At 42.5% G+C, this 24701-nt stretch overlaps 1 protein-coding gene across 2 annotated transcripts; it reads left to right on the top strand.

The window, feature by feature from the left end:
- The first annotated feature begins 5489 nt into the window (after positions 1-5489).
- On the top strand, positions 5490-24358 carry DSCC1 (DNA replication and sister chromatid cohesion 1). 2 transcript variants are annotated; one of them, XM_058698923.1, is made up of 9 exons: positions 5493-6133; positions 8333-8501; positions 11413-11547; positions 14395-14485; positions 15867-16005; positions 16482-16534; positions 16960-17114; positions 19650-19798; positions 23262-24358. In XM_058698923.1, the coding sequence occupies exons 1-9, from the start codon at positions 5958-5960 to the stop codon at positions 23368-23370; spliced, it is 1176 nt and encodes a 391-aa protein (XP_058554906.1). In that variant the 5' UTR covers positions 5493-5957; the 3' UTR covers positions 23371-24358. The 2 variants fall into 2 exon arrangements, with proteins under 2 accessions (XP_058554907.1, XP_058554906.1); XM_058698924.1 differs by lacking the exons at positions 15867-16005; positions 16482-16534 and having other exon boundaries at positions 5490-6133.
- Positions 24359-24701: the final 343 nt, after the last annotated feature.

Below are 24701 nucleotides of genomic sequence, written 5' to 3'. Positions count from 1 at the left end.
CTCCTGGAATTCATTAGCCACAGGGCATCTCTCTGCCCTTCTGTGACCATTTCCCACACTGCGTCAGCCCATGGGCCGGCCTGCTTCTAGCTCAGCACGCCTGGACACGAGGGAGTTTTGCTAATCCATCACCTTGACACATGCCCCAGAGCCACCTCTCACTTCTTGTATCTAAGCTTGATGCTGTCCTGAGCCTTTATCCACTTTACTCAGACTCATTGGTAACATTTTACCCCACTGTTTCCATTTTCCATTTTCTGTCTATCTAATGAAAATCCTTTTTTAAACTTTTTGAGAGTAAGACATCATGCTCTTTTGCTAAGTATTCTATGTGTATTTCCTGCGAAAAAGGACATTCTGTTATATAACCACAGTATAATTATCAAAAGCAGGAAATTTAACATTGCTTAAAAAAAAAAACCTCTCATCAGGGTGGCTCAGTTGGTTAAGTGTCTGACTCTTGGTTTTGGCTCAGGTCATGATCTCATGGTTCGTTCGTTAGAGCCCCAGTGACAGTGCACAGCCTGCTTGGGATTCTCTCTCTCTCTCTCTCTCTCTCTCTCTCTCTCTCCCACTCTCTCTGCCCCTACCCCACTCCCTCTCTCTCAAAATAAATAAACACTTTTTAAAAAAGAGTTTAAAAAAAAACCTCTTGGATATAATAATGAAATCATAATCCCTATTTATGGATTCCATAATGAATTTCCATAATTAATGAAATCATAATCCATAGTCAGATTTCATTAATTGTCTCAACAATATATTTTATAGCAGTAATTTTTCTTAGTCCCGGATCTAACCTAGGATTACACACTGTATTTCATTATCATGTCTCTTCCCTATAATCTGAAAGAGTTCCTTGGTTCTTGTCCTTCATGACCTTGCAGTTTTTGATGTATCAGCCAGTTTTTTTACAGAACGTCCCTCAACTTGAGTTGCCTGAGGTTTTCCCTGTGTTTATATTCAGGTCATGCATTGTTGAAAGGATTAATTCAGTATATCATATCAGAAGATACAAGATGCTCGTCTCAGTATTGGTCATGTTAGCCTTGATCACTTAATTGAGGTAATATGTTCTGTTGATTTGCACACTGGCCCCCTGACATGGCGGGCAAGGAGAGACCAGAGAAAGAGGCACACCACTCCAGGTTGGTAGATGGCACTTTTAATAAGGAAGGGAACTTTCTTTTTTTTTTTTTTTTAATTTTAATGTTTATTTTTGAGAGAGAGAGAGAGAGACAGACAGAGCGTGAGCTGGGAAGGGGCAGAGGGAGACACAGAATCCGAAGCAGGCTCCAGGCCCTGAGCTGTCAGCACAGAGCCTGACACAGGGCTTGAACTCACAAACTGTGAGATCATGACCTGACCCAAAGTTGGATGCTTAACTGACTGAGCCACCCAGGCGCCCCAATGAAGGAAACTTTGTTATGAGGGTTGCCTTGGGCAGCAGCAAGAGGAGGAAATATCTGCCCCCCACATGCCAAAACCTTAAAAGTTTATTTTGCAGAGGCCTCAGTCACATATACCATCCAGATGGTTTCTTTTCTTTCTTTTCTCCTTCTTCTTCTACTTCTTCTTTTGACATTTATTCATTTTTGAGAGACAGAGTGCAAGCAGGGGAGGGGAAGAGAGAGGGGAAGACACAGAATCTGAAGCAGGCTCCAGGCTCTGAGCTGTCAGCACAGAGTGGGGGCTCAAACTCACAAACACGACATCATGACATCATGACCCGGACCTGAGCTTGAAGTCAGACGGTTAACGAAGTCAGACGCTTAACGGACTGAGCCACCCAGTCCCCTGAGGCACCCCTCATCCAGATGGTTTCAACACCTTACTGTCTCCAGGCTACATTCTCAGAACAACTCCCATAGTGGGGATGGGGGGGGTGGACATTTACATTCCAAGGACAAGGGAGAGGTGAGGAGGCTCCAATCCAGCTTGAGGGTCAAATGAGGGTCGTGTCATCTCAGTGACTTCCTCCAACACACTCCAAGTTTTTAAAAAGTTACTATTTTTTCTTTTGTAATTAACAATTTTTAGATAGATACATGCAACTATGTAAATATCCTGTTCCCCCATCAAATTGTCACCCACACTTTAGTTTTAGTAAATGATCTTTTAAAAATCTACATCTGATCATGATACTCCCCTACTTTAAATAATCCACACCTTTTAGGGAACGAACACCTTCCCCATCACCCAAGCCACGCTTCTGACAGTCTTTCTCAACTTCTCCCCCTTTCTCACTCTCCACATTGTCAAGAAGGTCCATCCATCCTACTTTCTGAATATTTGTTATTTCTCCTTCCATTTCTCCTGATGCCATAGAATCAGGTCCATTAGTTCTGACCTTGTCTATTTAAATTTTCTGCCTGCTCTCATTGGGTTAAGCCTGGGTTCCTGAACCGTTCCCCAAACTGCTACCTGAAAGATCTTTCTAAAGTCAAATTTCTGATACTGATGTTTTCATGTATATATTAGAAAATCACGTAGATATGAGAAAATCCAACTAACAGGTTTCAGAAATATAGAACAGAAAATGTGGAGGCATGGAGAGGGGATATCGTCAAGGAAATCATATAAGAAAATTTCCTGGAAATGAAGAATATGAATTCTTCCTTCTTCCTTCCTTCTTACACTGAGAGGGCCTAGCACAGGTCTGGAGAAAACTAGGTAGAAGCCACGTGTGCCAGCTCACTATTGCTGAATATGAGTCCCATGTCTCCAGATACACTGACTTTTTAAAAGAAGAAGAGGGGTGACTGGATGGCTCACTTGGTTAAGCGTCTGATTTCAGCTCAGGACATGATCTTGTGGTCTAGGAGTTCAAGCCCCGCGTCGGGCTCTGTGCTGACAGCTCAGAGCCTGGAGCCTGCTTCGGATTCTGTGTCTCCCTCTCTCTCTGCCCCTCCCCCACCTGTGCTCTGTCTCTGTCTCTCAAAAATAAATTTAAAAAATTTAATAAAAAAAAAAAAGAAGAAAAATCACAGTGTTAATGGAAACTCTCCTAATTTTTAAATTATGGCTAAAATTAAAAAAAATACATGCATAACACTCAGAAACATGAAAGTAAGGAAGCACAGGGGCATTCACAGGTTAGTCTATAGTATATACGAAAAGCACTTGGGAGTGTAGAATCTGGAAGAGCAAGGTGGACCCAGCATGAAAAGTCTTGAAAGCCAGCAGAAGTATGAGCTTTATTTTCAAGGGGGAGGGAGATGTTGATGATTGGTGAACAGAGGGTAAGGCTGTTAGAGAACTTAATGTTTTGAAAATTAACTGGCTATGGTATAGAGATAGATTGGGCAATGGGAAGGGGGATGGAAGGTAGAAACCTGGGCCTGAGGAGGCCACAGTAATAGGAAATGACCAAGGTCATGGTTATAAAACATTTTAAGTTTTTTGAATGCCTGGAAGCCACCATGCTCTTCATGAAATTAAAAATAATAAAACAAGGAAGAGAGGAAACAAAAACAAAAAGTATTCATATGTAATTCTTATGTGAACTATGATTTACTAAATACAATTCCTATTTCACACTATGAAAATAATATATGAACACTATAATCAAGAGAACAGGGGCACCTGGGTGTGGCTCAGTTAAGCATCCAACTCTTGATTTTGGCTGAGGTCACGATCAGTTTGTGAGTTCAAGCCCCACAGTGTGGATCAAGCCTGCTTGGGATTCTCTCTCTCCCAATCTCTCTGCTCCTCCCCTGTTCTTGCTAAATAAATAAATAAATAAATAAATAAATAAATAAATAAAGTACGGTGTCTATGAAAGCAGTATCAATTTTACTATGGTTGGTTCTTTTGAAGTTTAACTGTTCACTTACCTGTGAAAAGAGTTTTTCTTTTTTCTTTGTTACCAGGTGAATGGACAAGCTTCAAACAGTTAAGAAAAATGTGTAGAAAAGAATTTTTTTTACTTTACAAAAATGTATCTAACATGCTTTAAAAATATGAATTAATAAAAACTATCATTCTGTTTTAAGAGAGGAACTGAGGCCCACCTTCCTGCCAGAATAGCAAAATCGGATATCATGTATTAATCAATAATAAAACTAATGACTTACATACAAATAATAATTTGCTATAAGCAATAACTAATAAATAACATTAACAAAAGGCTGCCATTTATTAAATACCACCTGCTTGTCATACATGTTAGAATGTAGGTATTATTGGGGCGCCTGGGTGGCTCAGTCGGTGGAGCGCCGACTTCGGCTCAGGTCACGATCTCGCGGTCCGTGAGTTCGAGCCCCGCATCGGGCCCCTGTGCTGACAGCTCAGAGCCCGGAGCCTGTTTCAGATTCTGTGTCTCCCTCTCTCTGACCCTCCCCCATTCATGCTCTGTCTCTCTCTGTCTCAAAATTAAATAAACGTTAAAAAAAAAAAAAGAATGTAGGTATTATTATCTTCTTTTTACAGATAAGGAAGTTGGAATGAGAGAAATTAAATGAACTGCTCTAGGTCAAAAGCTAGTGGGAACTGGGTTGAGATTTCACGCGAGGCTGGTCTGATATAAATATCAGCATTCTTCTTACACTAAGCTGCTTCCAGTTAATAGAGCACCTGCAATGGTTGATTCTCTTCCAATTCATACATCTCATCAGGCAACCGTCTTAATACCCAGCATTTTTCTCCACCATAGTCCTTACACGTTCAGGTGTATTTAAAAAAAAGGTCAGTGAAGAAGTAGGTCATAGGAACCAACTTTCTACCACCAGCTAAAGCACCACCCAATGCCCCTGGGATGCCCTACTCTGAAGTTTCCTATAATTTCACCCAGAAGTTGAAAGAAAATGCCTGCTCATTTCCTTTGAATTCAACCTCTCACTCACCTGCCCATCTACCCACCCACCCACCTCTTTTACTTTGACCAAGTGGAATGTTCCTTCCAGGCAGACTCCGCTCTCATGGGCAGCAAGAATCCCAGACAGACTGCAGGGTCCCTGGGAGAGTTCACATCAGGCTCTTAGAAGCTATTAATGCACGGACGTATACGGATGAGCCTCTCTCTTGAAACTTTGTATTCATTCAGGCCACTGTAAAATTTGGCCCAGAAGACACCTTAGAGAAAGCTGAGTGAGCAGTTTGCACATCCTGCCGTGGCGAGTTTGTCGGTCTCCCCAGGAGACTGAAGGCTCTTTCCACCCTAGGAAAGTTGCTCTGCTCTGGACACGGGCCTCGGCCCCTCTCCTGACACCCAGCTCACACTAGGCACTCAATGAAGGGATGGATCTAGTCCAAGCCGCTGTCTCCCAGATATGACGGTCCCCAGGCCCCCAGGAAAGAGATTCCTTTTCCAATTCTACCAGGGCCTCGCTCCTGCTCCAAAGTGTTTGCATAAAACCCGGCTGCTTATTTTTAGAGACAGAGCAGACCGCGCTGGAATCAGACTTTACTACCTCCTTCTGTGCCACCGCGGGCAAGGAGCTTGCCTCATTTGCAAAATGGGGCGAACAAGGGACCACCTTAAAGGGTTGGAGTGAAGGATTTGGAAAATTATGCTTTTAGAGTGCTTATCGCAAGGCCCGGCACTGGCGGAAAACTGGATTGTTTCGCCGGCGAGGAAGTGGGGGTGCTGACGGGAAACCGGCGGAGGAGCAGCGGAAGGGGTGGGCGAGGGCTCCGCGTGGCGCCCCGCGGGGTGGCAGCGCAGCTCCCGCGAGGTCCCGCCGAAGCCGCCCCGCGGCAGCCGGGCTTTCCTCCCGCGGCCCGAGTTCTGCCTCCGGTGAGCGGCCGCGGCGGAGATCGCGCAGCGACGGCCTTTGGACCCTCCGAAGGCACGCTCCGCCCCGGAAACACGCCCCCTGCCGCCTTGGCGCGCTTTTGAAAGTCTCTTCCCTCGCCCTGGTACGTTTCGCCGGCTCCCGGCTGCTCGCCGAGCGGGTGCTCTCGAGCGCTCCCACAGGGCCCTCAGGACGCGGTGGGAGCCCCGAGGCCGCACAGCGATGAGGACCCGCGAGGAGGTGGACGCGACGCTCCAGATCGCCAAGCTGAATGCGGCCGAGCTGCTGCCGGCCGTGCACTGCCTGGGCTTCGGCCCCGGGGCCGGCGCCGCCGCCGGTGACTTCTGCCTGCTGGAGCTGGAGCCCGCGCTGTGCCAGCAGCTGGAAGCCGGGCACAGGTGAGCCGCCAGCCGCCGTCCCTTTGCCCCGCGGGGAAGCGCGGGACCGGGAAACCGGGCCGCAAGGTGCATTGATTTGAGCAGGGGGCTGGCCGCTGCCCGGATGCCTGGTCCCCAGCGCGCTGCCTTTTTCTGAGGAGTCCGCACCACCACTGGCGGTACACTTAGCTGGACTGGGGTGATGCTACAGGACTGTTCCATCTGATCTGGGAGGCCTGCGTTCGCGGAAACCAATCAGGAAACATAACCTCAGTGACGTTTTGCAGACCTTCACGGTGATGCCGGGAAGTGCACTGAACCCTTCGCCACTCTAGCTTAAAATCCAGGGCTACTGTCTAATATCTATAGAGTTCTCCTTGCCTTCTACTTATACTCATTTCGAGACAATCGGTAGGACTGTAGAGAGTAAGCTGAAAAACGTTTTACCGAGTTGCTAATTGTGAGAGGCCCTCCAAAAACAGACCTGCTTGGGGTCGTTTAGTGGGAATCTGAAGCTGTTTCTGATTTTGGGTCAGCTACACACTTGCTGCAAAACCGTGGATTAAAAAACACAGTCCGGGAAGGAGTCTAGAGAATCATTCTCTCAAATGTGTGCCCTCCCAGCTCCTGGAAATTAGGAGTTAGGGCTCTGGTTTGTTTCTTTTCTACACCACCCTTCTCCCAACACCTGTATTTCATTAGGTAGTTTGTTCTCTTGTAGATTCCTTTAAATTGAACTCCTCAAGATTTCAGTTTTCATATTTACTCATCTGGCAGTATTATAGTTAACTGGCCAGCCTCCAGCTGCTAGCCACAAAGTATCTTTAAGGGAACGGGAGCCTCACTGCTTGGTTTTCATCCCCACTGAGTTCTTGGCGAGCTAAGAAGGAACTTCAGGTGTGTGGACCCTTCTTTTTATCCAGTTATTGTTCATCCACCTGGCAATCCAGAATGACCTGGAAATGTGTGTTGTGAAAACATTTTTGCCAAGGACGGATAGTTGTTTTAAACAAAATATTGAAGCCTGGATAGTGCAATGTAGGAGTAGATGTTGAAGAGTGGGTACTTGGGACTCTTAAGTGTTATTAGCACTGGGAAGCTAAAAATAAAAAAACAACATGCATTCTTTTCACTTAAACTGAGTCTTTGTTTTAAGAAGTGCTTACACATTCTTCTATTTCAGGTTTTATTTTTGTTATTTCTTTAAAAGAAGTGAATAGTGTACAGGAGGGTTAAATGTTTTATAGACAAAACTGCTAGGAACTGCTCCCTTGCTATCAATCCCATCATCTTTTTTTTTTTTTTTAAGATTTTAAAAAATGTTTATTTATTTTGAGAGAGAGAGAGATGGGACAGAGAAAAAGGAGAGAGGGAATCTCAAGCAATTTATCCTGACGTGATAGACTGAGCCGAAATCAAGAATCCGATGCTGAGCCACTGAGCCACCCAGGTGCCCCCCCATCTCCATCTTCAGTGTTTCCTCTTCTTCCTCACCTCTGTCCTTCCTCTCTTCTTTCTTCTTGCTCCTTTCCCCCTGTGAGCCTTTGTCAGAGCTTTACGGAAGTTTGTAAACCTGTTTTATATTTTTTCATTCAGCGTTGCATCTCTTTTCATAAAGTCCCAATATCTTTGCAACAAGAGCTGATGGGTAGGCTAGGATGTGTCCTTTGATGGTTAAGGGATACTCAGAACAAAACAAGAACCACTCCTAGGTGGATACCCAGACCACCAGGTGATGATGATCATCTGGGAGCTTGTTAGAAATGCAGAATCCTGGGTCCTGTCCCAGGCCTGCAGATTGGGATTGTTTTTTTAAGAAGATTTTCTAAGATGCCGGTGCATAGGTTTGAGAAGTACTGCTTTAAGGTGGTTTAGGAAATTGACGTTGTGACTGAAGCTACTGGGTGCTTTGTCTTGTGCTTTCCAAGCAGTTTGCGTGCAGATGTCATGTGGTAACATTTGGACTCTTGGCCTCTTTGGATCTTTCTTGCAGGTTGAATTATTTTTCCTTGGTGAGGCCACCTGGTGCCTCTCTGTCTCTCAACTGGTTCTGCCATTGCTCTGAGGAGCCCAGCATTATGTGAGGGTGGTGAGAACAGGGGCCAGACACAGCCTCAAGACTTAATTTTAAATTCTACAGGCCTAGAGGCCTTCTTTATAATGAAGATGTCCATTGGTGACTCAACAAACCATGTATTTTCTCTTCCCGTTTTCCTGCAGTCTTGTGATTCGTGGTGATAAAGATGAGCAGGCTGTGCTGTGCAGTAAAGACAAAACATATGACTTGAAAATAGCAGACACTTCCAATATGTTGCTTTTCATTCCTGGTTGTAAAACTCCTGACCAGCTGAAGGCGGAAGAAACACATTGTAACATTATTCATACTGAGGTACTGTTATTTGTGTTCTAATTTATATTTGAATCACAACACATGTGCTAATATTGCCTTTAATTAAAATCTTTAGGTGTGAAATGCATAATCACAGGGAGCCTGAAAGGCTCTCTAATGAGATTTAAAATTTCTTGGCATCATTTGCTTGTTTGGAGTCTCGTGAGGTTGCCTTTATTTTCCCTATTTGGTGTTTAAGTCCTAGACAAGTTGACCATGTCTGTCTGTGACATAGAAAGTTTGTTATGAGGTGACGTATTCCAAGCGTTTTTACCTACTTTTAGTAAGCCTTGCTGTATGTATGTTTTGAAAGAAGACTCCCTCAAACCACAACTAGCACCTTAAGTAATATGTATGAGGCAGAGAAATGAAGAAATTGGAGTTTTTGAGGCAAGTGTGCGTGCCTCTCACCTTTGAAGTCCATTTAGTTCATTACTACCTCTAGCCATGTATGACAAAGTCTTAATTATTATGGAGGCTACTTGTGGCAGATGCCAAATAGAAGTCTCCGTCCCGGTTAGCTTATTACACATGTCGTGATCAAAACACAGCCCTTAATTCTCTCAGAATGATTTTAGGCCAACTACTGCCTTAGAAATAGAATTGGAATAGAAATAAGGGAAAATATTGGGAAATCTCTGACCCACGATGTTGCTAGAACAAAAGAAATTCAGGTAAATTTTGTATTTTGTTTTTTTTCGGGGAGGGGGAGGGTCTTTTAATGGTAATTAACTAGAAACATGGGCAGTTTAATCTTTTTTAGAGCAGTTACTTTCTCATCGGTTACCTGTTCTGTTGGTGTTTTTGCGGGCTGTAACAATACGGGAGTACCTTTGAGCTCTCCTTATGGGAATTGTGTGCACTGAGACTGGGCAAAGCTTAAAAAGTTCTACCAACTAAAGTGTTTTTTGGTTTTTTTTTTAAATTTTTAATTTAATTTAATTTATTTTTTGAGAGAAAGAGAGAGACAGAGCATGATCGGGGGAGGGACAGAGAGAGAGGGAGACACAGAATCCGAGGCAGGCTCCAGGCTCTGAGCTGTCAGCACAGAGCCCGATTCGGGGCTCGAACTCATGAACTGTGAGATCATGACCTGGGCCGAAGTCAGATACTCAACTGACTGACCCACCCAGGCACCCCTCTACCAACTAAAGTTGTATTTATTTATTTATTTATTTATTTATTTATTTTCTATTAAAAAAATTTTTTTTTAATGTTTATTTATTTTTGAGACAGAGAGAGACAGAGCATGAACGGGGGAGGGTCAGAGAGAGGGAGACACAGAATCTGAAACAGGCTCCGGGCTCTGAGCTGTCAGCACAGAGCCCGACGCGGGGCTCGAACTCGTCAACCGTGAGATCATGACCTGAGCCGAAGTCGGACGCTCAACCGACCGAGCCTCCCAGGTGCCCCACCAACTAAAGTTTTAATCTGAGGTTGCACTTCAGATGTCTGAAAGGGCTAGATAAGGAACGCGCATGCGCAAAGCAGGCTGTTGTTGCTACATAGGGACCCCAGTCTCAGCAGGTAATAGACGATGGTGGAGCCTGTGGCAAATTGAAGAGCACAGGCCCCACGTAGGTGGGTAGCCGCAGCTTGGCCTTGTGGGAAAGCAAGCCCAGAACTGCCAAATCTTCCGATTTCGTGTTTTCAAGTAAACCTTGACATTTAGATCTTGGGGCAAAATCTAATTTGTCCACACTGGCAGCTAATTTAAAATCTGTACTAATCTTCACTTCCCCACAACACAAAGCACACGCCAACAGCTGTGCTTTGGACAGAGCCTGAAGGCTGTGAGTTTGTGGACACGGATGAAATCAGTCTTTTTGGTTTGGTCCTCACCCTCCTCTTTTGGAGTCCTCAGATTTATCAGCATCATCAGCTGGTCTGGGCCGTGTCTTTTGTCAGTCAAGCCTTGGACGAGCTTGAAGGTAGAAGCATTCCCTGACCTTCCATTTCCGAGTCAGAAGGCACTCCATATGTAATCCAGTTCAGCATTTTTTCCTTATTTTGTGTGAACCATTTACTGGGCACCTACTAAGTGCCAGACACTGGCAAGTCCCGGAGGTAGAGAGGGATAACAGACAACGTATCATTTAGCCGCTGTCAGCGGGTTTCTCAGAGTCATAAGCCTCTCAGTAATTTCAACAGTCAAATAAGGAATTAGCTGCAATTCTAAACAGTAAGACGTTCTTGCAGTGAAAAGATGTGTCTCATCCTTAACTTTCTGCCACATTTTGACACCATGGACAACATAGAACAAGGATGCTCTCGCCTTTCACATCCCTTCATTATCTGAACACTGTGATCGTGTCTCTTCCTTGTTCTCCATTTTCCTGCCTAAAAAGACTCGTTTTCTGTTGTTTCCATCAGGTTTGCAGAACAGTCACCATCCTGGTCATTCTTTTCCGGGCACACCCTAGTTCCCAGAACACGCTAGAGATATGGAGCTCAGTGATTGGTTCTATGTTGGCAGTTTTTAAATTTTTTTTTTAATGTTCATTTATTTTTGAGAGAGACAGAGAGAGAGACACAGTGTGAGCAGGGAAGGGACAGAGAGAGAGGGAGACACAGAATCTGAAGCAGGCTCCAGGCTCTGAGCTGTCAGCACAGAGCCCGACGTGGGGCTTGAACTCACGACCTGTGAGATCATGACCTGAGCCGAAGTCACACACTTAACCAACTGAGCCACCCAGGCACCCTGGTGGTGCCTTCTTAATTGGGGTTTGGAAAGATGTTTCCTGAAGATACCCATCCGTTTGCAAAGATGGCTGGAGGGTACCTTCTCAACAGAAAGCAGAATGCTCGGTTCTCTTGTTTTCTTAGAGAGCAGATGAGTTGGTTGAGATTTTGTGTGAAATTTTCATTTACAATAGCCCCTGAAAGGCTACAATATATTTATACTTTCTAGATCTTTGGTTTTTCTAATAACTATTGGGAATTAAGAAGATGCAGACCTAAATTAAAGAAGCTGAAGAAACTTTTGATGGAAGATGCCTACGAAGGACCTGACAGTCAAAAAGCGAAGGATTCAAATCATTCAAAAGTAAGACTTATTTTCATTCTTTTTTAACTGAAAAATAGAACTGTAATTAAAGGTATTTAATGGTGACATTCTTATTTTTAATGTTTGTATTATGAAAATTTCAAATACACGCCAAAGCAGAAAGACCTCATATATTTATCACTCAGTTGAACATTTATCAGCATTTTGTCAATCTTGTTTCTCCTGTCCCCCTGCTGCTTCCTACCTTTTTTTTTACTTCTTTTTCTGGAGTATTTAGAAAAAAAATTTTTTTTAATGTTAAATTTGAGAGAGAGAGAGAAGGGAAGGGGAAGAGAGAGAGGGAGACACAGAATCTGAAGCAGGCTCCAGGCTCCCAGCTGTCAGCCCAGAGCCCGACATGGGGCTCGAACTCATGAACCGCAAGATCGTGACCTGAACTGAAATCGGATGTTTAACCAACTGAGCCATCCAGTCACCCCTTTCTGGAGTATTTTAAAGCAAATCCTAGATATCATGGTGGCTACATTGCTAAAAGCTCTGCATGTTCCTAACTATGAAATACGTTTTTTAAAAGTTAAATTAATTTTTATTTAATTAAAAATTATAATTAGGAGCTCTTCAGAAAAAGAGGCATTATGAAAATGGAAAGTATTCTTATTCTGTTATGAGAATTAACTAATTCCTAGAAGTATGGAAAAATATTTATAAGCCAAGTAAAGAAATGTTCAAGTTTTTGATGTAGTTCAATATCATAACTGTACTGGCATTCTGAAGGCTGTATTTATGTTACTTCTCTTTTTCTCCATTGACTTTTTTTTTTTTTTTGGTAACCACTTTATTGAGATACAATTTGTATACCAGACAGTTCATTCATTCAGTGGTTTTAGTACATTCACAGAGTTGTATGGTCATCACCATGATGAAGTTTAGGACATTTTTATCACCCCAAGGAAACCCTGTATTCCTTAACTGTTGTCTTCTAAACTTTCTTTCCCTGCTTCCCTCTCCCACCCAGCCCCTAGCAACCACTAATCTTTCAGTCTCTTGATTTACCTCTTTTGGGCATTTCATATGAATAGAATCATATAATATATGACCTTTTCTGACTGGCTTTCTTTTCTTTCTTTCTTTCTTTTTTTTTTTTTTTTTTCCTGACTTGGCATATTTTCAAGGTTCATTCATGTTGTAGCATATCTTAGTAGTTTATTTCTCTTTATACTCCATTTTATGGATATACCACATTTTGTTTAGTCATTCCTCAGCTGATGGACATTTGGGTAGTTTCCATATTTTATTATGAATGATACTTTTGTGAACATTCATATACAAGTTTCTAGGGGACCTGTGTTTTCCTTTATCTTGGTTATATACATAAGAGTGGAATTAATGGGTCATATTGTAACTCTTTGTAACTTTTTGAGGACTTGTCAGACTGTTTTCCAAAGTGGCTGCACCATTTTGCATTCCCATTGTATGGGGGCTCCAATTTCTCTGCATCCTTTGCAACACTTGTTATTATTTGTCTTTTTTGTATCAATACCAGTGGCTTTGAATTGGTATCATTGTGGGGTTTTTTTTAAATTTTTTTAAACGTTTTTTTAATTTTGTTTTTGAGATAGACAGAGACAGAGTGTGAGCTGGGGCGGGGCAGAGAGAGAGGGAGACACAGAATCCGAAGCAGGCTCCAGGCTCTGAGCTGTCAGCACAGAGCCCGACATGGGGCTCGAACCCACGAACCGTGAGATCATGACCTGAGCTGAAGTCAGCCGCTTAACAGACTGAGCCACCCAGGCACCCCTGTATCATTGTGGTTTTGATGTACCTTTCCCTAATGACTGGTGATGTTGACCATCTTTTTACGTACTTCTTGACTATTTGTATTTCATTGAAAAATGTCTATTCAGGAACTCCTTTGCCCAATTTTTAATTGGATTATTTGTCTTTTTATTACTGAGTTGTAGGAGACTTCTTTATATAATCTAATTACAAAGTCCCTTATCAGAAATATAATTTGCTTAGGGACACCTGGGTGGCTTAGTCAGTTAAACCTTCGACTCTTGATTTTGGCTCAGGAGCCCAGGAGCCCCGGAGCCCCACATCAGGTTCCCTGCTGACAGCACAGAGCCTTCTTGGGATTCTCTCTCTCCCTCTCTCTCTTTGCCCCTCCCTGGTTCATACATACACATGCAAGCACCCTCTCTCTCTCTCTCTCAAAATAAATAAACGTTAAAAAAAATATATGTTTATCTTTTCTCCCATTTTGTGGGCTATTTTCTTACTTTTGATTTTTTAAAAAAAATTGTGATAGATATACGTAGGATAAAATTTACAGTTTTAAACGTTTTTATGTGTATAGTTTTGTGGCGTTAAGTACATTCACATTGTTCTGTAACCATGACCACCATGCATCATCCATAGAAACCTTTCACATTCCCAGTATGGGACGTTCCCAATATGCCCATCAAACGCTAACTCCCCAGTATTCCCTGCCTCCCAGCCTCTGGCAACTACTACCCTACTTTTCATCTCTATGAATTTGACTATTCTAAATATCCCATACAGGTGGAATCCTGTAATATTTGTCCTTTTGTGTTGATGATATTTTGAAGTACAGTTTTGCATTTTGATGAAGTCCAATTTATGTTTTTTTCTTTTGTCGCTTGTGTTTTTGGTATTGTATCTAAGCAACGTATTGCTAAATCCAACATTATGAAGATTTTCTTCTAAGATTTCATGTAGTAATCACTATACATTAAAAAGAGAAATTAAGGCTAAATTTTGCCTTAATCTGTTCTGTGTATTTATTCCCCCAAATTTCGTAAGTCTTAAAAAAATATTCTTCAGAGCCTTTAAAATGTTTTTTGGTTTTTTATTTTCTTGTTTCAGTACACAACTGAAGATTTGCTTAATCAAATTCAGGCAAGTGAGGAAGAAATAATGGCCCAATTACAAGTTCTAAATGCCTGTGAGATTGAAGGTAACATTACTTACTGTGATTATTCACAAGAATGGAATTGGGCATCATGTGTGAGAGAGATTTATGGCCATCTTGATCCTATTGCACACTATTTACTTTTATTTTGGGCTTAAAGATGATGATATTTATATTTTTGGGGGTGGGGTCGAGACTGTGTGACCTTTACCTGAGGAGGTCAACCGTGACCAGTGACTCCAACCATTCCTTACAGGGCTTTTCCTTGAAGCACATTTGGTCCTAAGCATTGGAAATAAAGTTTTTAATGATGAATGCCTGCTGTTAACTACCATGGTATATGGGTACCAGGAGTGTTGAGGTTAGAAACCAATGGATTTTAATGCAGCCTTGTGTATTAGTCATTTCTTGCCTGGGGATGGGTAAGATTTTGGTATGTGTCAAGGGGTGCATAGATTATTCCTAGCATTGTTTCTGAGATTGACATCACACATTCCCTTTTCTTTTTATTTTTTTTATTTTTTTTAATTTTTTTTATTTTTGGGACAGAGAGAGACAGAGCATGAACGGGGGAGGGGCAGAGAGAGAGGGAGACACAGAATCGGAAACAGGCTCCAGGCTCCGAGCCATCAGCCCAGAGCCTGACGCGGGGCTCGAACTCACGGACCGCGAGATCGTGACCTGGCTGAAGTCGGACGCTTAACCGACTGCGCCACCCAGGCGCCCCACACATTCCCTTTTCTAATGTTGCCTTGATTCTTTGGAGTAGCAATAGTAACATTCTTCCTTGGAAATGGTGGATTTGTGCTTGATTTGTTTCTCCAGGGATCGTGGTAGAGCCTTCGATTATAAGATAGCATTTCATGATCTTTTACCAGAATAGGGAGAGGTATCTTGATGCCCTGATTTTATCTTGCCACTGGTTCACTTTGTACCTCTGCGTCTATTGACTCTTGAGTGACCTAGGCTTCTTTATGAGCACGAGAACACTTCTGCAAGACGGCTGGGATGAGAATTAGAACCATGGCAGTGCCCCAGAGCGGAGTTCAGTGTGTGGGATATCAAACCTACAGTCTTCACCTCCTTTGTATGACGTTCTAATGAAATCACTATTCCAGCTACAGGTTTCCACATTTCCATTTAGATTGACGAGATTATTCTGAGATAATTGAGTGTTAAAGTACATGAAAAAAATCAGTGTTAGTCCTATGTAAGGTACTTTTTAAAAACTGCTTGATTTCTCTCAAGACACAATTCATAATAATTAGGAGAAAAGCATAAAAGGAAGCATTGCTTATAAAGAAAGCTAAGACTTTGGTGTCTCTTCTTTTGTACCGGGCAAGAGCATGCTGCTTCTTTATCGATCATTTAGCCAATTAATTTGCTTAAGATGTTCTTTGGTAAAGATTACATTTGGAATTTGTAGGTTATTGGAGGATTCTTGACTTTGATTATGAGATGAAACTTCTGAATCACATAACTCAGCTTGTGGATTCTGAATCTTGGTCTTTTGGTAAAGTTCCTTTGAATATGTGCCTTCAGGAACTTGGGCCATTGGAGCCAGAGTAAGTATTTTAATCGCTGTCCCTCCACATTTCCTTTAAGGAAAGAAAATTATTTTTCAGGGTGGCACTAAACCCAGGGCATAGGCTATTTATAACTGGATATCATATAGACATTTAAAAAATATATAACCAGGAAGAGCTTAGGAATTTTGGTCGCTAGGCTGAGTAAATGTGCATCATCTCTGTTTTTTTTCCTGCCATAAAAAATGTAAAGAAATAATTCTATTTAAGCTATCTTATGATAATAAGTGTAGGCTCACATAATTCATGTAAGAATGTTTAGCGTGGGCCTGGCACATAATGGCTTCCTGTTATTTCTTAGTTAGTTCCTAGTGTAAAATTTTACGTGGCAATCAAAATCACTTAGAATTTCAGATCTCAAATTTATATATTAAGATTTTAGTTAGGAAAGGTGTTTAAGATATAATGCATAAAAATGTGATAACTTTTCAAATGAGTATTTTTAAATTTTTCAGGGAAATGATTGAACACTGTCTTAAATGTTATGGAAAGAAATACATAGAGGAAGGTAAGATTTGGAAAGTATCTTAACTTGTGTGTGTTTAAAGATGGTGTAGGTTCACCTGGGTGGCTCAGTTGGTTAAGCATCCAACTTCGGCTCAGGTCATGATCTTGTGGCTCGTGGGTTCGAGCCCTGCGTCGGGCTCTGTGCTGACAGCTTGGAGCCTGGAGTCTGCTTCGGATTCTGTGTCTCCTTCTCTCTCTGCCCCTCCCCACTCACGCTCTGTCTCTGTCTCTCTCAAAAATAAATAAACATTAAAAAAAAATGTTTAAAGTTGGTATGCCTTTCTGAAGCGTGTGCCTGTTAAAAAGAACAGCTCCGTGGGCTTGTGAGTTGTGTATAATGTTTTCTGAGAAATTGCATTGAGGAAAAGGAAATGTTAGTAGTGCTTTGAATTGTCAGCATGAAACCATCTGATCCCTTTTCCTTAGGTGAAGTTTATTTTGAATTGAGCGCTGATAAAATATGCAGAGCAACAGCACAGATGCTACTTCAGAATGCAGTGAAATTTAATCTGGCTGAGTTTCAAGAAGTGTGGCAACAGAGTGTTCCTGAAGGAATGATAACCACGCTTGATCAACTTAAGGTAAGGTAGCAGTCGTGCTTGCTTCCATAACTCACCAGCTTATCGTTAACTGTTGGGTGAAATGAAATTTGTATTGCAGCTGAGTTGGGAGCCACTTCATCCTCCCAGTCACCATTTCCGCTAGGAGCACGCCGTGCATTCAGTCCGTCACTGGCTTTAGAACACTTCTGTCGCCTCAGCGAGATCCCTCAAGCCCGTGTATGGTTAAGCCTGCTTCCCACCCGGTGTATCTCATCTTGTTGCATCATCTTCATAATCTTCCCCGTAGCTTCATCTCTTCCCGCTTCTCTCCTGCTCGCTGCATAGCAGCCTTCTTGCAGGTTTTCAAGATCACCAAGCTGTCCTACCTTAGAACCTTTACATAAGGCTTTTTGTTCTAGAATGGCCTTCTTTGTCATTTCGCCTTGCCACCTCCTATTTATCTTTGAGTCACTTCATCAAGGAGGCTTCCCTTTATTCTAAAAAAAATGCCTCCTATTTTACTCGGCCATAGCACCCTGTGTTTTTCCTTCATGGTACTTACTGCTTAGCCCTGGGAAAATGTTTAATTGTGCGGGTTTCCTACTCTCTACTTAGATAGAATTTTGTTCACTGTTGCTTATCAGTACATAGCATACTGCCTGGTATGTAGCATATGCTCAGTAAATTTAAAAAAAAATTTTTTTTTTTAACGTTTATTTATTTTTGAGACAGAGACAGAGCATGAATGGGGGAGGGTCAGAGAGAGAGGGAGACACAGAATCCGAAACAGGCTCCAGGCTCTGAGCTGTCAGCACAGAGCCCGACGTGGGGCTCGAACTCACAGACCGCGAGATCATGACCTGAGCCGAAGTCGGACGCTTAACCGACTGAGCCACCCAGGCGCCCCAGTAAATATTTGTTAAATCGTGAAAGGACTTGCTCAGTATTTACAGAATTCCTTTTATGTCTAGGCACCATGCTAGATGCTGAGGGCAAAACATCACACAACGTGCCATCAAGGTTCTAAGCCTGGGGTCTGGGAATGGGGGGGTGCACATCACATGTATAAATCTCTTCTAATAATGTAGAGTGATCTGTGTCATGGGAAGGACGTGTACACGATGTTACGGGAGCAAAGAAAAGGGACTTATTCACCTGCCTGGTCAATCAGAGATGATTTTCTTTTTAATTTTTTTTTTTTTTCAACGTTTATTTATTTTTGGGACAGAGAGAGACAGAGCATGAACGGGGGAGGGACAGAGAGAGAGGGAGACACAGAATCAGAAACAGGCTCCAGGCTCTGAGCCATCAGCCCAGAGCCTGACGCGGGGCTCGAACTTCACAGACCGTGAGATCGTGACCTGGCTGAAGTCGGACGCTTAACCGACTGCGCCACCCAGGCGCCCCCAGAGATGATTTTCTGAAGGAATGGCTGTTTTAGCCGCTGGGTTTGAAAGAATGAACTGTTAACTCTCAAGACGGAAGGGCAGAGATGAGGATCCAGGATAGCATGTTCCAAGGCGTGGAGGGACACAAATTGGGGCACTGTTAGTATGAAGAAGAGTTAGAGTAGAAGTTGCTGGTGAGTCAGTGAGGGACACTATGGTCTGTGCTAAGGAATTTCAGCCCTATTTAGAAAGCTCTTCTGGGACCCTTTAGTGACATCAAAAGAGCTACCTGATGAATTTTGCCTTTTGGGAAGAACACTGACCTTGAAGATGGTTGGATGGAAGCTTAGCTAGATTGTGATAAAGGAGAACTATCCAGGCTCTCTATACTTAAGTACTCCTGAGAAAGTACTGACTAAAGAACTAAGTGATGGAGCATCGACAGAGAAATGTTGAGGCCTTAAAATCTATAGGATTAAGTGACCACTTAGGTATGGGGTTTGAATAATGGAATCTAGGATAATGCCCAGGTCTCCTCATGTCCTAGGATAATGGGACTAGAGCAGGTTTGGGTGACAAACACAATGAGTTCATAGATAGGTTTGGATAGAGTTCTTGTGCCTGGAAGGGAGATTTGGGTTGAAGATATATATATGTACACACGCATACCATCTAGCAAGTAAGTGGTGCTTATAGTTATGGGTTTAGTTGAGTTTGGTTGAGCCACCCAGGACAGTGACAGTGAGACAAGTCGAGGGGTCAGGGTAGAGAGGCCCAAAGAACTGCAACATTGAGGTAGGAGGAAAATGAGATGGTGATGTCAGAGATAGAGATTCAAAGAGGTAGGGATCAACATGAATAAAGAAAACAGGGCTAGCAAGATGAATCCAAGAAAGGGCCCACTGGATTTGTCAAGGACACGTTATTGGTAACCTCGAACTAGAGCTATCCTGATAAATTGTGCAGTAGGAGCCAATAAATTGCAGAAAGGGAAAGGAGAATTCACTGTCTGATGGAGGTGGTTTTGTGAAAAAGGCTATCGAAGGTCTCTCTGTAGTTTGTGTGTGTTTCACATAACTGACATTTTAAATGGCTTGGGCTCCGGTGAACCTAAAGGTAAAAATGAGTTATATTTAAACATTAGACCATCATTTTAACTGCCCTTTTTCGTTTCATTTTTTCATAGGGTTTAGCCTTGGTGGATAGACAGTCAAGACCAGAAATCATATTTTTGCTAAAGGTAGATGATCTACCTGAGGATAATCAAGAGCGTTTTAATAGTCTATTCTCTCTAAGGGAAAAGTGGACAGAAGAAGATATTGCTCCATATATTCAGTAAGTCGTCTGCTAAAATGGATTGTCTTCTCTGTCGTTCTCCACAGCTTCCAATCCTGGGGTTGGAGAACGTGCTGTCTTTCATCCTCATTCTGCCTCTGAAACCACTTCTCTGCCCTCCTCCCTGCAAAACTGCAGCTCTTAGAGGAATAGTAAAGGCTACGTACCCCACTATGACTCTCTGACTGGCACCTCCTATCTTTCCTGCTGCTTTGCTTTAACATCTTGGTAGATGCCAGATTGCAGGGAGAATGATTAGCTCTTTAGTCACTGTTTACAGAACCTCAAGTGCACTAACGTTACCACCTCTTTACTTCTTACCTCTCGTGTCCTCTCCTCTCTTTCCCCAGGTTGGATTTCCTGGTCCGGATCTCTAGCTTCTACTGTGTGTGCTTTTCTCCTATTGCCCTCTCTCCCCCTCTTGTCATACCTCTCTGGCAAAAATCTGCAAAGATTAAACCCAACTTTCTGCTTCCTCTATGCCTCTACCTGGGCAAGTGGAATTTCCTGGAGAAAAAGACACAGTGGAAGTTGCCAGTCTTACTTAAGAGCTTACGTGGTACTTGGCAGAGTTCTTGGCAAGGCACCGTTTCCTTATGAGACTTTTCTACCCTTGGAGCTCACTTTTCATACTTTTGCTTTTTGCATCATCAATACCTCCTTTTTCCTCTTCACCCTCAGCTTGTGACCTCATTTCTTGAGAAAATAGAAACAGATGAGAAAAGACAAGGACAACCTCTTTCCTACTGCCAAACCTGCCAGCCTCTGTGTGTGTTGTGTCTGCATACACTTCCTTTGCAGTCCCTCGTCTACAATGCATGAACCGTCCCAGCTCCTAAGGCCAATCCTCCTTCTGCACTAGATCCATCCCTCCGGCCTCATTAAAGACGTATATCCTCTACTTATCCTTTTCCCCCTTGTGCTATTCATGTCTCCCTACCTGCTGGATTATTCCCACCAATATATGGTATGCTGTAGTATTGCTCATCTTAAAAAACAACAACAACCTACCGGACCCCATGCCCTCTGTTCTCCTTCACAAGAAACTCCTTTTAAAAGTACTCATTTATATTACTTCGTCTCTGGGGCGCCTGGGTGGCTCAGTTGGTTAAGCATCTGACTTCGGCTGAGGTCACGATCTCGCAGTTTGCGAGTTCAAGCCCCGCCTCGGGCTCTGTGCTGACAGCTCAGAGCCTGGAGCCTGCTTTGGATTCTGCGTCTCCCTCTCTCTCTGGCCCTCCCCCACTTGTGCTCTGTCTCTCTGTCTCTGTCTGTCTCATAAATAAAAACACTAAAAAAACCTTTATATTACTTTGGCTCCCATTCTTTCCTTAAGCTGATGGCATCCATTTGTCTACATTCAGTGGTCAGTTGTCTTGTTTCTTGGCCTCTTAGCACTGTTTGACACTGTGCAACTGCTTTCTACTTGAAACACACTGGTTTTTTCCCTTCTCTCCCAAGGTAGCTCTTTTTCTGTCTCTTTTGCTGATGTCTCCCTGTTCTTCCCAATCTTTAAATGGAGTGTTCTAGGACTCCGTTCTTGGCCATCTTTTCTTCTATGTTTTTTCCTTGGTGCCCTCACCTAGGCTTGAATTTAAATTTAAAGACTTCCCAATTTTATCTTCACACTTGATCTTTTCCCTGCGCTGTAGTTTCTCTTATCTAGCTGCCTAGTGAACATTTCCACTTGGATATCTAAGAGGAATTTTAACTTGCCATGCTCACAACAGAGCTGTCCTGACCCCATCTTCCACATCTCAGTTAACAGCACTACCGTTAATCCAGTTGCTCCAGTGAGAAGCCCAGCTGTCATTTTCTTCCCTCACCCCCTGGTTCAAACTATGAGCAAATCCTAATGGAGCATCTAGTACCTGCCTCTGAATTGGTCTCCCTACTTGCACTTTTCCTCTTCCCCTCTCCTCCTTTTCAAACTTTTTATTTTAGAAACCTTTAAACATTCAAAAGTGACAATATAACATAATGAACCCTCCCTCTACTCATCACTCAGCTTCCATAATCCACTCATTGCCTCCATTATTTACAACTCAGATCACATTCTGTTTTTCCGTTCATTAAAACCCTCCTAGGGGGGCGCCTGGGTGGCGCAGTCGGTTAAGCGTCCGACTTCAGCCAGGTCACGATCTCGCGGTCCGTGAGTTCGAGCCCCGCGTCGGGCTCTGGGCCGATGGCTCGGAGCCTGGAGCCTGTTTCCGATTCTGTGTCTCCCTCTCTCTCTGCCCCTCCCCCGTTCATGCTCTGTCTCTCTCTGTCCCAAAAATAAATAGAAAACGTTGAAAAAAAAAAAAATTAAAAAACAAAACAAAACAAAACAAAAAAAACCCTCCTAGGGACTTCCCTTTATACTTAGAATGAAATCACAGTTGCTTTCCATGTTCTTTAAGGCCCGGTATGATCTTGCCCTTGCTTCCTTCTCCAGCTCCTGTTCTTTTGTTCTTCCTTCCCTTCATGTGTTCCAGTCATAGCCTTCTCCTCTTTGGGGTACAGGAAAGGAAGCTCAAGTTGAGGGAGGGTAGGTAACCCAGGCAAGCACACATAGGTAGCCTATAATGCAGGGTCTCTGTGTCTAGATCTCCCTGTATTACATGGCTTATATTTCTAATGTGGAGGCCGTGTGATAGAATTGGGGGGAAAAAAAAAAGGACTCAGAAGCCATGCAGACCTGGCAGCAAAATTTGGCTCCATCCTTGGCTGCCTGAGCTAGTTTCCTCATATCTAAATTTTTTTTTTTTTACATTTATTTATTTTTGAGAGAGAGAGCACGCGCGCGCACACAAGTGGGGGAGGGGCAGAGAGAGAAGGAGACACTGTCCGAAGCAGGCTCCAAGCTGTCAACACAGAGCCTGAGGCAGGGTTCGAACTCACAAACCGCAAGATCATGACCTGAGCCGAAGTCAGACGCTTAACTGACTGAACCACCCAGGGGCCCTAGTTTCCTCATATCTAATGTGGGGTTAAATAATAAATTACTTTTGCTCTTTCTGTGAAGGTTAAATGAGATACTACATGTAATGTACCTGGTTCAATTAAGGCTTAGCAACCACTCCCTACCCTGTCTCTCCCACAAACACACATTCTTTCTTTCTTTCTTTTTTTTTAATTTTTTAACATTTTATTTTCTTTTTTTGAGAGGGAGAGAGAGAGACAGAGCATGAGCAGGGCAGGGCAGAGAGATAGGGAGACAGAATCCAAAGCAGGCTCCAGGATCTGAGCTGTCAGCACAGAACCCGATGTGGGGCTTGAACCCATGAATGTGAGATCATGACCTGAGTCGAAGTTAGACTCTCAACCAAATGAGCCACCCACGTACTCCTCACATACACACATTCTTATGCTTGTTGGAAAGATGGATTTAGATGAGAGAGAAATAACTAGCACTGTGAATATCATGTTATTTTCCCTAATATTTTCATGCTATTAATTTATTTTTTCATTGTTCCCACAGAGATTTGTGTGGAGAGAAGCAAACCATAGGTACATTACTCACGAAATATTCTCGCTCTTCAATACAAAATGGTGTTAAAGTTTATAACTCAAGAAGACCCATTTCTTAAAAGAACAACAGTCTTTCTTTGGGACTAAAGTTGCTTCATAAAGTTGATGGATATAAGAAAAAGATTCTTTCATGTATTTGTATTCCAGACTTTAAAGAACATACTGCCTTGAGGCATTTTTCTCCTCATTCCTAAGCATGTTGCAACTACTGCTCTTTTTGCCCTTAAATGTAATAGGAAATTTCTGTATCTTTCAAGTTATGTTTGCATTATGCATACAGTGTAAAGGACAAAAGAGAGTGGGGTTTACTATATTTAGAATACCTAAGGAGTCTACACATTTTTACTTATAGAAAAAGAGTTTTGTCTTTATATTTGAAATTGCATTTAATTAGGATCTGATATTCTGATCATTAACAAATTTAAAGGCTTTTTCAAAGAACTAAATAGTAATAGTTTCCTGGAAGAGAAATTTATTCAGTTAAATGTCATTTCTCAAGGGATTTCTCCTCTACTTTCAACATTCCACCAGAACAGGGAGTCGCTGGATGTTCTGTTATCTAAATTAGTTGTTTTCATTGATGACATTGGCTTGGTAATAGCTCCTGTGTTGCCTGGCTGGTATAGACATATGCTTTGGGATGAAACGGATTTGATATTCAATCTTTTGTGAAGAATGCTAATAGAGCAGTTTATAATCCTATAATGTTGGTAAAATTGACACAGCTAATACTAGAAAACGCCAAGTAATTTCTAGTTGGTTTTGGAATGCTTGATAAAGTTTGTTTATAGCTTTATTTTCCTAATTTGTATTCATTTAGACCAAAGTTCAAATTAACTTTTCCTTAGCTAATAAACTTGTCACCAGGACAGTTTGAGGGGTTAGGCCAAAGTTAAATCTGATCCAAGGTTAAAAAAAATGTTAATCTACAATTACCTGAGATTTAACTGTTACTGAAATTTACAATTGTTCTATTCTCTTGTACATGAACTGCAAGTTACTGATGGCTTCAAAATATTTGTCTTTCCAATAAATGTTTTATTATCAGTGTGCATTATTATTTTTTAAAGTACTGAGGCAACAGTACCTAGTAAGGACTGTGGAGTTTGAGTTAGACTACCTGGGGTCTAATTACACGTTTTCCAGCCCAAATAAGCTGGGCCCAGTGAGTTCATGGTGTCTGTTCACACAGCAAACCAGCAGGACCCCCCCCACTCCTGGTTTCGTGTATCCCTGGCTACTAACACACCCACCAACCTCCTGTCCCGTTCTTCGCAAGCCACTATATGTTTCTGTCGTATTTCCTAAATTTTAACAGTTCCCTCCCACAGAATATATATGGTCAAACAGGCGAAACCCTCTAGCGCTATCGTGCAAGCCCCGCCCTCTG

This window comes from Neofelis nebulosa, chromosome 14 (genome assembly GCF_028018385.1).
Source record: "Neofelis nebulosa isolate mNeoNeb1 chromosome 14, mNeoNeb1.pri, whole genome shotgun sequence".
Lineage (NCBI taxonomy): Eukaryota > Metazoa > Chordata > Mammalia > Carnivora > Felidae > Neofelis > Neofelis nebulosa.
The sequence above is the reverse complement of the archived record's forward strand: the minus strand, read 5'-3'. Positions and strand labels throughout refer to the sequence as shown.

Bases quoted from the DNA above. Each gene is read 5' to 3' on its own strand.
- DSCC1 (XM_058698923.1), top strand. From the start codon at position 5,958: ATGAGGACCCGCGAGGAGGTGGACGCGACGCTCCAGATCGCCAAGCTG. The intron at 6,134-8,332 runs GTGAGCCGCCAG...GTTTTCCTGCAG, and splicing joins CAGCTGGAAGCCGGGCACAG to TCTTGTGATTCGTGGTGATA. The intron at 8,502-11,412 runs GTACTGTTATTT...TATACTTTCTAG, and splicing joins GTAACATTATTCATACTGAG to ATCTTTGGTTTTTCTAATAA.